This window comes from Athene noctua, chromosome 12 (genome assembly GCF_965140245.1).
Source record: "Athene noctua chromosome 12, bAthNoc1.hap1.1, whole genome shotgun sequence".
NCBI classification, from domain to species: domain Eukaryota; kingdom Metazoa; phylum Chordata; class Aves; order Strigiformes; family Strigidae; genus Athene; species Athene noctua.
The window spans coordinates 14,541,954-14,553,239 of NC_134048.1; the positions used below are offsets into that span (position 1 = coordinate 14,541,954).

Below are 11,286 nucleotides of genomic sequence, written 5' to 3' on the forward strand. Positions count from 1 at the left end.
TCGCTCTTCCTACCGCATCTGCAGAAGGGCTGGTGCCTCCGCAGAGCCCCCGCCGCAGCTCTCCTTCCCCCCAGCTCACAGGCACCGCGCTCCCTCCCCTGCAGTAGGCACGGGCGCTTAGTTTGGCAGGGAGCGGTGCTGTGCTGCTGGAGCAGCTGTGTAACTCTTCTCCCAGGCTGTTGCGGTGCTGAGCATCAGCTTTAAAATTACTGTAAACTACATACTGTTGATACAGCTGTTTCTGGCAGAAGACGAGTTGCAGTGTGAAATGGCTAGCTGGCTTCTAAGTGCAGGGAAAGTAACTTCTTCAGTATCCCCCCAGAAAAAAAGAATTGGCCAGCTACCTCTTCTGCAGGAAGAAGACCCTGCCTATCCCAGTCCAGTATTTCTTTGCCTCTGCCATCACTTCTGCTACAGCCTGGAGTAGAAGCGATGGAAACTTGTTGCATTCAGACATGTTGTAGGGATGCTTTTGAGCTGGATGGCAGGTGACCCTTTCTGTTCTTCCCCCAGTGCTCACTCGGAGTCAGAGAGAGGCAAGAAGAAAAGCTGCCAGTGGTGGAAGCAGCCCAACATCTTTAAACATTGACAAGTAAGTAGGTATGCCTGCTCTTCCAGGACTGTTTCTGTGCTTCTGTTCTAGCTTGCCTGTGGATGTCTTTCTTCCGGTATAAATGTTGGCCATCGGCCTTACAGCAGTGTTTCCCTAAGAAATTGCCTTCCCTCGGTGCCTTTTGTTGCAGTGCTGGCTATATTTAAACCAAAGCAAGAGGAATTTGCTGTTCTCAGATTGTTTATTTTTGCACTAATTCCCTTTCAGCCCAAGCCATGGTGGGTCAGGGATGCGTGGTCTCTGGCCGCTGTGGGGGAAGCTGTAGCTAAAATGCTGCTAACTCAGCCGGTTCCTAATGGGAGATTTGAGCTTGGTAACCCCAGGAAAAGAAGAGGCTAGGACAGGGAGGCTGTCAACATGGCACCTGTAGTGATATTCTTAATTAAATTAGACTTTCAGAATAGCAGTGGCTTTGTTTAATCTCTTCCCATGCAGCTCCTCCTCCTGCCACCCACACAAAGCATCATAAGAGAGGATCTGACAGTAAAATCCCTGCTATGGAAGCAATTTTGCTGTTACAAACAGTGGATGGCAACATCACTAATGGAATTAGGCTAATTATAGAGAGGACAGCTTCTGTTTAGACACATTATCTGGGTAATCAGCACTGACTGAAAAGAAAATACGGGAAAAGTACTGCAGAGTTTTGCTCGATGGGGGCTCTCCCGTACACATTTTAGAGCCTGGGGTGAGTTTTACTAGGAGAGTACTGCTTATCAAACTGAACACAATGCTGCTGGGGCTGGTCCCTGGGGGCTCGTCTCTTCTTGGAGATGGTCCATTCCTGAATAGCTCCCCGGGTGGACACTCCCCTCCTGAAGAACTGGTGCCCTCTCCTGCACGGTTCAGTCCCCGCCGAGAGCTGGTGTGGAAGTGAGTGTAGCTGCATAAATCCACACCTGACCTTCCTCTCATTTCACCCAGGATAATTTCCATCCCAAGCACACTCAGTTGTTCTGCATGAGCCTGGGCATCTTCTACACAAATGGGGGGGGTTGAGGAATAGACTGTGCCAGCCCCACAGCAGGAGCACATGCTCTGCAGTCCTCTCCCAACATGGCATGATGTGGAATGGAGACAGTGCAGAGAAAGACTTGATTTACTAGTCAGACAAGTTCATCCAGCCCTGGTAAAATGTGTCTCTGATTTAACACACTTGGTTTGCTTTTCAGGCAGAATTCAACTCCCCTTTGCAAAGCCCTCGTGCTTCATTTCTGTGGATTTTGACAGGGTGCTTTATGTCTGGGGAGAAATCAGCGGTGTTTGAGATAGTTAGATGAGCAGATTTGATTACTGTCCCGCTGCTGCAGCAGCAGGATACAGAGGAGCAGGCAGGGAAAACTGATAATCACTCAGTCTTTGCGATTGGTGCCAGCCTGACCCCACTGAGCAAGACCCGATCTGGTGACATGTCTTCTCTGTGGTGTGGCCTGGAGGAGGAAAGTCACTGCTGATGGCCGGGAGCCTGGTGCAGGGCGAATCCTAATGCAGTGCTCTGTCCTTTGCTGCCTGGCAGGTGTGAGAAGTGCTACCTCTGTAAGTCACTGGTGCCACTGCTGCAGTATCAGAGGCATGTGGACAGCTGCCTTCAGGCTGCTAGGCAAGCTCAGGGAACCAGGAGGCTGCGAAGAGCCAAGGTGAGGGGCAACCCTGCAGACTGTCTCCTTTGCTTTGTGCTGGGTTTGGGGCTGGGTTGGCAGCAGGAGCTGTTTCCCTGGTTGACGGGATGAGCTGACCTGGTGTAGGACTGCCGGTCCCTGTGGGCCACCATGGCCAGAGAACTTATTGCCCTCCTTCCCACGATGCTCTGTGAGAGCATGGGCCAGTCCCAGGGGTGAGCTAATCCAGCAGAGCTGCCAGTAACCTCTCCAGCAGGCAGGCAGCCAGGGCTGTCCCGCTGCCAGACAGCGTGCCTCAGTCCTGCGGGCTTCCTTGGCTGAATATAGATGGAGGGCAGTGTCAGGGTGACAAGCGTATCTGACTGTCCACAAGCTCTTTCCCATTCAGAGCTGGAGCAGGGGGAGCTGCTTGGTGCTGGGACCAAACGGCAGCATCCCGGGAGAAATGTGGGGGAGCGAATGCAGTGGAGATATGCCGGGTGTGGGAGACGTGCCTTGCTAGAGGAGGTGGGAGGCAGGAGTGTGGGTAGCAGCTGGCTCACAGTCACTCGCCAGGTGTTGGCCCCCACTGTGCTTTTTCCTGCTTGTGGCAGTCCGGGAGAGCACAGAAAGGGTCCTTCCAGGCCTTCCTACTGGTTCCTTTGGGCAAAGCGCTAGTGCTGCAGCTTTGCCTGCATTCAGAGATGTGATTCTCAGCATGAAGATGCAACATGATGTCTTAGTTTCGTATAATCCCTTAAATCCATCACAGGCCCCAGCCCTTTGGGGATTCAGATGCAAATGATGAGATTTCTGGTTGATGATTTTGGCTGGGACACAGCCAAGTGCTGTGTGGTTCACAGAGTGCTGCAGGACACGGCTGCTCCTGCATGTGACCGGCTCTGTGGGGGCTGTTTGACTGTCCCTGTGCCCCACAGCTGGCTGGCCTGTGGGGTCCCACACACAGACATAGACACAGGGCATGGGGGAAAGGTGCTGGAGCTGGGCGGCCCTTGGGGACAGCTTGGCAAGGCTCTGTGTTTCCTCTGGCCCTGCCTTGTGCCAAGGGGGCAGCTCAGGTGACAGCTCACTGGAGGGCAGGCCATGCCTGGGCATGGGCTGGGGCATTTGAAAGCTTCCTAGTGGTACTGTTGGGCTGGCGGGTTCCTGCCACGGCCCGTTTTGGGGTGCTTTGCAGCTCCAACCCCGCAGATGGGATGCCAGTGCCTTCCAGAGCAGTTCTGGGGGCAGGGAGCAGCCAGGAGAGGGGACTTTACTGGGCCAGCAAGGCTCAAAGCGGTCAGGTCAAGTGGTCTTCCCTGAGCCTGCATGACCGGCGTGGCTGAATCTTCCCCAGGGCTGAGAGGGGGCACAAGATGTGCGTTCCTTGTCTGGCTGTGCCCTGGAGAAGGCCCTTTCCTCCAGCAGCAAGCCCCTCAGACGGAGCGGGATGGAGCCCGCCCTTGGAGGTGCAGTGCTGGGATGTGCCTGAGCCGTGGCAGAGCCCCTGGTGCCCACACTTCTCTGTTACAGCCCCGTGCTTGCTGGCTGGGTTTGGGGGGTGTCTTCCTGCACCCTGGCCTCCCTCCTTAGTGGGCTCTGCTTTATTAACTGCCCTCAGCTACGTTTGCTTAGGCACCAGTCAGGCTGGGCACGGGGCAGTGCCCTTCCCGTTGGCAGCTGGCTGTGCTCAGCTGGAGGTCCTGGCACCACAGGACTCTCGCTTGTGTCCAGCCTGACCCCGTGAGCTGGGGGAATGTGTGGCCACGGGGCCGCCCTGGCTACGGGGCTCCCTCGAAGCAGCACTGTGACGGTGATTCTTCTCTCCTTGGCAGGACGGTGGAAGGCAGGAGAGGGGACTCCTCAGGATGCTGGAGCTCTCAGAAAGCAAGTCTGCAGGTGGGAAGCTGCTCTGTGCATGCCTGGTTGGGTCAGGGCTGCTCTCTCCTTTCACTCCTGGCTCAGTCTGGGCTGTGCTGGGACAGCAAATTCCCCTTGAAGGGGCCTGTTCTTCCTGAGCAGAGCAGGGGGCTGTGGGCTTAGCTGGCTATTGGCATCCCCCAGCTGCCTGCATGCATCCCTGCCTGTGCCCACGGGACCTTTGCCAGCGCCCAGAGCCCTCGCAGGGGTAGGGGTGTGCTCTGAACCGTTGCACCAAGAAATGTCCAGCTTCCCGGGGGGTGGCGGGGTGCCTCCCGTCCCTGACTGTGTGCCGGTGCTTCCCACCACGGGTCCAAGCGCAGGAGGAGACGAGGGGGGAGAAAATGCTCCCAGCAACCATGGCTCATGCTGGAGGGCAGGCAGGCAGGCAGGGCTGACACTCGCTCTTGTTGCAGGTGCTGATGCGGGGACCCCCCTCGCTGGACTAGGAGACCAACAGTCCCCTCCCATGCTCTCAGCCAGAGATGGGGGGCCGGTGGCAGACAGCCCCAGCTCCCTCTGGCACCTTCCTTTCGACGTTTCCCCTGCGAAACCCAGCGTCTCCTCAGAAGCCACAGACTCCGGGGTAGACGTGGAGCTGCGTGCGGCTCTGCGCTTGGGCAGCCAGCAGCAGACCAAAGGCTGCCGCCGGAGAAAGCGCAAGTTCTGAGGCCAGAGGTGTGGCAGGACCCCCCCTCCCCGGCTCCCCGCACCCCAGCGAGGGTCTGCGTGGCACTGTACCCCTGCTTCACCTGCAGCCTTGTTCTCCCACCCCCCTTTTATATGTTTTATACGACCTGTGCAGGGAGGGCCGGGTGGAGAAGTGATTGTGTGTTTTATAGGTGCCTGTGCAGCTTTGCTCTCTGTTAAAGAAATGGAAATATATTTATGTATGTTTTTATGAAACTGCAGAAACACGGAGGAGCTGTGCTATCTTTCACTGGGGAATGGGAGGCGCTGGAGGGAGGAGGAACAGGAGACGCTGCGTCCAAAATCACACCGCCCGCGGGCAGTCCTCGGGCGCTGGGGGGTGGCACTAATCGGGGACGCTCCCGAGCCTGCCCTGCCCGATGCTCTGGGAGCGGCGGAGGGCCCCTGGGTGCCGGAGCTGCCACGGCCGTGTCCTTGTGTCTTCCCTGTCCGCCGGGGCCGGGGGGCGGCTCTGCCTGCGGGCGGCTCCCAGGGCAGGACGGAGCCCCGGGCTGGGCCGTGGGGGTCCCCCGCTCCTCACCCTGCCGCGGAGCCCCTCGCCGGGGGAGGAGGGGGGGGGCTTATCACTGTGCTGCTTAATTAATGGGACGAGCTGATGCAGAGCTAATTAAAATTCGCTCTCCAATTTAAAAGCGCCGGGGGGAACGGAGGGCGATGCTGCGCGGCCGCGGGGCGCGGCCCCTCCCGCGGGGCGCCCCCATTGGCCAGGGCGGGGCCGGCGGCGCGGCGGGGCCGGCCAATGGCGGGGCGAGGCGCCCGCGGGCGCTGATGCTGTTGCCATGGCAACGGCAGCGGCGTTGGCAACGGTTCCCCCCGCGCCGCACCGGCCGCCCCTCGGCCAGCGACCCCCCATCCCCCTCGGCCACCGACGCCCCAGCCATGGACAGCCCCGGCCGCCGCGGTGCCCTGTCCCGGTTGGGCCGGGGGCCGAGGACCTCCCGGGAGCACAGTCCCGCCGCACCCAGCTCGGACGGCCCCTCCCGGTGGGCGCTGGGCCCGGAGGAGCGGGGCCGCCCGGCCCTGAAGCGGTGAGGGGCTCCGGCCCGGCGGCGGCCGAGTGAAGCCGCGTGTGGGGAAGGTGCGGTCGGGGGTGGGGACGAGGCCGAGCGGGCTCCCCCTGCCCCCCGAGTGTTGCACCGCCCCGGGCAGGGGAGAGACGGGCCTCCGGCCTCTTGCAGGTGGAGGCGAGACGCAGGCAGGGCCAGGCAGGGGCAGCCCCCTCCTTCCGTAGCCCCGGAGGACAGCCCCGACTCCATCGCTGTCGTGGGGCACAGCTGCCCCCTCTACCCCCGGCTGCTTTGTCGCGATTGCAGTGGGAGGACACTGCAAAGGGACGATGCCGTCGAGACCGCGGCCCCATGGAGCAGGGACGCAGAGGGGAGGTGGGAAGCAGAGCCGAGGACCGGGGGGCTGCCCCCCGCCCAGCCCTGCTCATGTGCTTGGACGTGGGCACCGTGTGTCCTGTCCTCCTGCGGGCCGGGGCTCGGCGGGTGACATGCCACCTACCTCCACGCAGGTCCCCAGTGAGCCATCAGCTGGGCCACCGGAGCGATGGGCCCTGCTGCACACCGGTAAGGCCCATCCCTGCCCCGCGCCCAGCGAGAGGCATCCCCTGCCCTTCAGACCCGCCCTAACCACCTGTCCCCAGGTACAACGAGCCCTGCTAGCGCTCACCATCCCTCTGGAGACGCTGCAGGTGGTGAAGGGCCGCATGCTGCAGGCCATGCGCAAGGGGCTGAGCCGCCAGATGCACGCACAGGCCAACGTGCGGATGTTGCCCACTTACATCTGCTCTGTGCCCGATGGCACCGGTAAGGCAGCCCGGCCTGGGGATGGGCTGCTCAGATACCTGCAGCCCCCCACACCTCTCTGGACTTGGCCCTGGGGGTGCTGGGGAGGGGTGCACTGGTCTCTGGTCAAGTTATGGGGTCCATAAGCTGCCCTTGCACTGCCTCTGCCAGTCCCCAGTGCAGGGGCAGAGTCCAGGAGCTGGTTCCCTTGGCCCCTAGGGTGGTGTCAGGCTCTCGGGAGCCTTCCCCATGGGTGAGTGACTGTCCCTGGGACAGGGTGAGGAGCAGATTTTAGGGGATATGCCACAGGGGAGGTTTCTGCCTGACACTGCTTCCGCTACCCCACAGAGAAGGGTGACTTGCTGGTGGTAGAGCTGTGCCAGAGCCACGTCCGTACCCTGCGGATGACCCTCTCAGGCTATGGGAACCAGAGCCCCGAAGTGATGTACAAGATCTTTGACATGCCAGGGGACATCAAGCAGGGCAAGGGGGAAGCGGTACGAGGAGGCCGTGGCAGGGGGTGGCTGGTGCTGGACTGCCTGGCACCATGGAGGCTTGGCAGGGCTCCGGGCCGGTGCTGGGGCCCTGAGCTGCCTCCCGCAGCCTGGGTTCTGCCTAAGGGGAGCAGCCGGTCACCCCCTGCCATGGCTTTGCAGCTCTTTGACTTCATCGCACAATGCGTGCGCCAGTTCCTGGCTGGTATCAGCAGCCCCCAGCAACGCCTCCCCTTGGGCTTCGTCTTCCCCTTCAGCTGCAGGCAGATGGGGCTGGACAAGGTGAGTGGGCAGCCTTGTCCCGGGGCTGCAGCTGCAGCCACCTCCTCCCCAGCACATCAGAGGTGGGGAGCGAAGCTGGCCCGATGCCAGAGACCAATGGCCCAGCCACGTGCTCTCCATAGGCTGAACTCATTTGCTGGTCCAAGGGCTTCAGCTGCAGTGACGTGGAGGGGAAGGATGTTGTGGAGTTGCTGCAGTCAGCCATCAACAAGCAGGAGGTGGGTGACTGTGGGGTGGGGGGGGCCTGGCTGGGGTCTCACCCTGTGGAGCAGCTGATGATGCTCTTACTTTGCCCCCGGCCAGCTCTGCCATGTGGATGTTGTTGCCCTGATGAACGACACTGTGGGCACCATGATGACCTGCAGCACGGAGGGGGAACCCTGTGAGGTCGCCTTGGTTATGGGTGAGCAGTGGGTACCCCCCGTGCCAGGGTGGTGGGTGTGGGGGGGCTGTTCCAGTGCTCACGCCCACCGCTCCCCACAGGCACGAGCACCAACAGCTGCTTCATGGCCGAGGCACAGCAGGTGGAGATGGCAGGGAAGGCCAGCGGGCAGATGTGTGTCAACACTGAATGGGGCTGCTTTGGAGACGATGGCTCCCTGAGCGACATCCTGACCCCCTATGACCAGCGTGTGGACCAGGAATCTGCCAACCCCGGGGAGAAGAGGTGCACCCACCCCCCTAGCTAGGGCAGAGTTCCTGGGGCTCCCTGTCCATCCCAGAGCACGTCAGGCCCACCAACAGGAACACATGGCCCCCTGTGATGCTCCTGGGTGCTCTCAAAGGGCCAAGGGGTGCTGGGGGGGACACAGCTGACTGTGGCTCAGGCTTCATACAGGTTTGAGAAACTGGTGGGTAGCCTGTACCTGGGGGAGATCGTCCGGCATGTGCTGACTGCCCTGGCTGCTGAGAAAGCACTCCTCATTGGGAGCAACATTGACGTCCTGAGGACCAAGGATGTACTCAAGACCCAGCATGTGCTGGAGATCAGCAAGTGAGTGTCAGGGGACCAGGAGCTGCTGCAGGTGGGAGGATGGGCGATGATGGGTGGATGCCCGCAGCTGTGAGCCAGTGGCCCTGTAAGCCAGCGCTGTGCTTTCCCTTGCAGCAATGAGGAAGGCATGGCCATGGCACGGAGCGCTCTGGAGACTCTGGGGCTGCAGCCGAGCGAGCAGGATTGCTGCCGGGTGCAGCAGATCTGCCGGGCGGTGGTGAGCCGTGCCGCCGCGCTTGGTGCCGCCGGGCTGGCTGCCATCCTCAGCCACATGCGCCAGAGCCGGGAGCTGGAGCAGATGGTGGTCAATGTGGGGGTGGACAGCAAATTGTACCGGGGCCACAGCAGGTGAGGAGGGACACGGGACTCCTGGTGGGGTCCCACCCCTGCAGGGTGCCTCACATCCAGCCCTTGCCATCTTCTTCTACCTCGGTCAGGTTTGGGGAGATCCTGCAGAGTGTGACAGGGCTGCTGGCCCCTGAGTGCAGGGCCACCCTCTTGCCCTCAGTGGATGGGACCGGGCGGGGAGCAGCCATGGTGACAGCGGTGGCTCTGCGCCTGGCGGCCCAGCGCCGCGAGGTGGAACAGCTGCTGGCCCCACTGCGGCTCAGCCACGCCGACCTGGAGCGTGTCCAGGTGCTGATGAGGCGGGAGATGGAGCTGGGGCTGGGCCGTGAGAGCAATGCCAACTCCTCCGTCCGCATGCTGCCCACCTATGTCCGCAGCACACCCGATGGCACTGGTGAGGGTCAGGGATCTCAGGAAGGGAGTGCCAGGGGGGCCATGGCCCTGCTGATGCCCTGTGTTGGCTCCCTGCAGAGCGAGGAGAATTCCTGGCGTTGGACCTGGGGGGGACCAATTTCCGGGTGCTGGTGGTGCGTGTGGCACAGGACGGCATCCACATGGCCAGCGAGATCTATGTCATCCCCACCACCGTCATGCAGGGCACCGGCGAGGCGGTGAGGTTGAGGACCCGTGGCCAAGGGATGGGGCAAGGGGGTGGGAATTGCCTCCTCCCTCACTGCCCCGGGGCTGGGGCTGGGGCGGGGAGAGCTCCTGTGGCATCTCCCCAGCCTGGGCCCTGCTGACCACAGCCACTCTCTGCAGCTCTTTGACCACATTATCGAGTGCATCATGGACTTCCAGCTGAAGCAGAACCTGATGGACCAGGTCCTGCCACTGGGCTTCACCTTCTCCTTCCCCTGCCAGCAGCTGGGCCTGGATAAGGTGAGGGGGTGGCTCTGGCCCCAGGGGGATGAGGGGGGCCCCAGGGTGTGAGGCAGCTGCCCAGCCCCTGCTCCTGCCTCTTGTAGGCAGTACTGCTGAGCTGGACCAAAGGCTTCAGCGCCTCGGGCTGCGTGGGGCAGGATGTGGTCCATCTGCTGCGGGAGGCTGCCCAGCGCAAACAGGTAGGGAAGGGCTGGGGGTCCAGCCCCTGTCCCCGGGGTGCCACCCTGCACCCAGGCGGTGCCAGCCCAAGAAGGTGGTTGGGTGACACTAAGACATGTGTCCCTATCTCCGGTTTGGCAGCACTTAGGGCTGAAGGTGGTGGCTGTTGTCAATGACACGGTGGGAACCATGATGTCCTGTGGCTATGAAGACCCCAAATGTGAAATCGGCCTCATCGTTGGTGAGGAGCACCTCTGCACTCAGGGGGTCTCCCATCCCCTCCCCGCCACCCTCAGCCTATGTGGCATGGCACAGGGTGCCAGGCAGCTATGCCAGGGCTGTGGTAGGGGTGACACCAGCATGGGGCCTGCAGGGACAGGGACCAATGCCTGCTACATGGAGGAGATGGAGAACGTGGGCACCGTGGAGGGGGAGCAGGGCCGCATGTGCATCAACATGGAGTGGGGAGCCTTTGGGGACAATGGCTGCCTGGATGACTTCTTCACCAACTTTGACCGGCTGGTGGATGAGAAAACCATCAACATGGGCAAGCAGAGGTGGGTGAGAACCCTGGAGAGGGGAAGGGACTGGGTGGGAGTGGCTGTGCCTGGCTAAGGCTGTGCCTGGGGCAGGTTCGAGAAGCTCATCAGTGGCATGTACCTGGGTGAGATTGTGCGTCATGTCCTTCTGGCGCTGGTGGAGAAACAGGTCCTGTTTCGTGGCAAGCCCTGCCCTAAGCTCCAAACCAGGGACATCTTCCAGACTAAGTTCCTCTCCACCATCGAGACGTGAGTGCTGGGCTGCGGTGGGTTCCCTGAGCCTGGGCTGGGGGGTGTGAAGCCAGAGCCCCAAGAGAGGGGCCATGCTACATGGATGGGCACCTGCAGGGTGGTGACATCTCCAGCCCATAAGATGGGGACAGGGATGGGGACAGTGGTGCTAACAGTGCCTCTGGTCCATGGCAGGGATGGGCTGGCTCTGCAGAAGGTACGGGCCATCCTGCAGGACCTGGACCTCCAGGCCAGCTTTGAGGACAGCATACTGGTGCGGGAAGTGTGCCAGACCGTGTCCCTGCGAGCGGCCCAGCTCTGCGCTGCCGGCCTGGCTGCCGTGGTGGAGAAGATGCGGGAGAACCGGGGCCTGGCCCGGCTGTCCGTCACCGTGGGGGTGGATGGCACCTTGTACAAGATGCACCCACAGTGAGTGGGGCTGGGGGTGGCAGGTACTCAGTGGGGACCCTTGCCCTATGGCAGGGGTCAGTGGGGGACCATGGGGGGCACCAGCCCTCACCCTCCCCTCCTGTCCCCCCCCAGCTTCTCCCAGAACCTCCAGAAGATGCTGCGGGACCTGGCACCCAACTGCACCGTCACCCTCCTGCAGTCGGAGGATGGTTCAGGGAAAGGGGCCGCGCTCGTGGCGGCCGTGGCCTGGCGTGAGGCCGAGCTCTAGGGACAGCCACCGCTGCCACCCCCGGCACCCCAATAAAGCACTTGGC

The 11,286-nt window shown here is 61.7% G+C and overlaps 2 protein-coding genes across 7 annotated transcripts in view; both read left to right on the forward strand.

The window, feature by feature from the left end:
- UIMC1 (ubiquitin interaction motif containing 1) overlaps positions 1 to 5,046 on the forward strand; it is a 38,968-nt gene extending 33,922 nt beyond the window's left edge. For 4 of the 6 annotated variants that reach the window (XM_074915804.1, XM_074915806.1, XM_074915805.1 and 1 more), the window contains exons 10-13: positions 514 to 592; positions 2,130 to 2,250; positions 4,047 to 4,110; positions 4,548 to 5,046. In XM_074915804.1, coding sequence (XP_074771905.1) covers positions 514 to 592; positions 2,130 to 2,250; positions 4,047 to 4,110; positions 4,548 to 4,801 — 518 coding nt within the window. In that variant the 3' untranslated portion in view covers positions 4,802 to 5,046. The remainder of the gene's footprint in view (positions 1 to 513; positions 593 to 2,129; positions 2,251 to 4,046; positions 4,111 to 4,547) is intronic. The other 2 variants (XM_074915807.1, XM_074915808.1) reach the window with 1 other exon arrangement.
- Positions 5,047 to 5,496: 450 nt separating this feature from the next.
- On the forward strand, positions 5,497 to 11,252 carry HK3 (hexokinase 3). Its single transcript, XM_074916484.1, has 20 exons — positions 5,497 to 5,870; positions 6,021 to 6,224; positions 6,359 to 6,413; positions 6,491 to 6,653; positions 6,981 to 7,129; positions 7,289 to 7,408; positions 7,531 to 7,626; positions 7,712 to 7,811; positions 7,892 to 8,075; positions 8,247 to 8,402; positions 8,517 to 8,750; positions 8,840 to 9,144; positions 9,222 to 9,361; positions 9,510 to 9,629; positions 9,716 to 9,811; positions 9,933 to 10,032; positions 10,165 to 10,348; positions 10,424 to 10,579; positions 10,757 to 10,990; positions 11,105 to 11,252. The coding sequence occupies exons 1-20, from the start codon at positions 5,497 to 5,499 to the stop codon at positions 11,238 to 11,240; spliced, it is 3,306 nt and encodes a 1,101-aa protein (XP_074772585.1). The 3' UTR covers positions 11,241 to 11,252.
- The last annotated feature ends 34 nt before the right edge of the window (positions 11,253 to 11,286 follow it).

Coding starts and splice junctions, on each gene's coding strand:
- HK3 (XM_074916484.1), top strand. CDS start 5,497: ATGCTGCGCGGCCGCGGGGCGCGGCCCCTCCCGCGGGGCGCCCCCATT. Junction 8,076..8,246: donor GCCAACCCCGGGGAGAAGAG/GTGCACCCACCC, acceptor GGCTTCATACAG/GTTTGAGAAACTGGTGGGTA. Junction 8,403..8,516: donor CATGTGCTGGAGATCAGCAA/GTGAGTGTCAGG, acceptor TTTCCCTTGCAG/CAATGAGGAAGGCATGGCCA.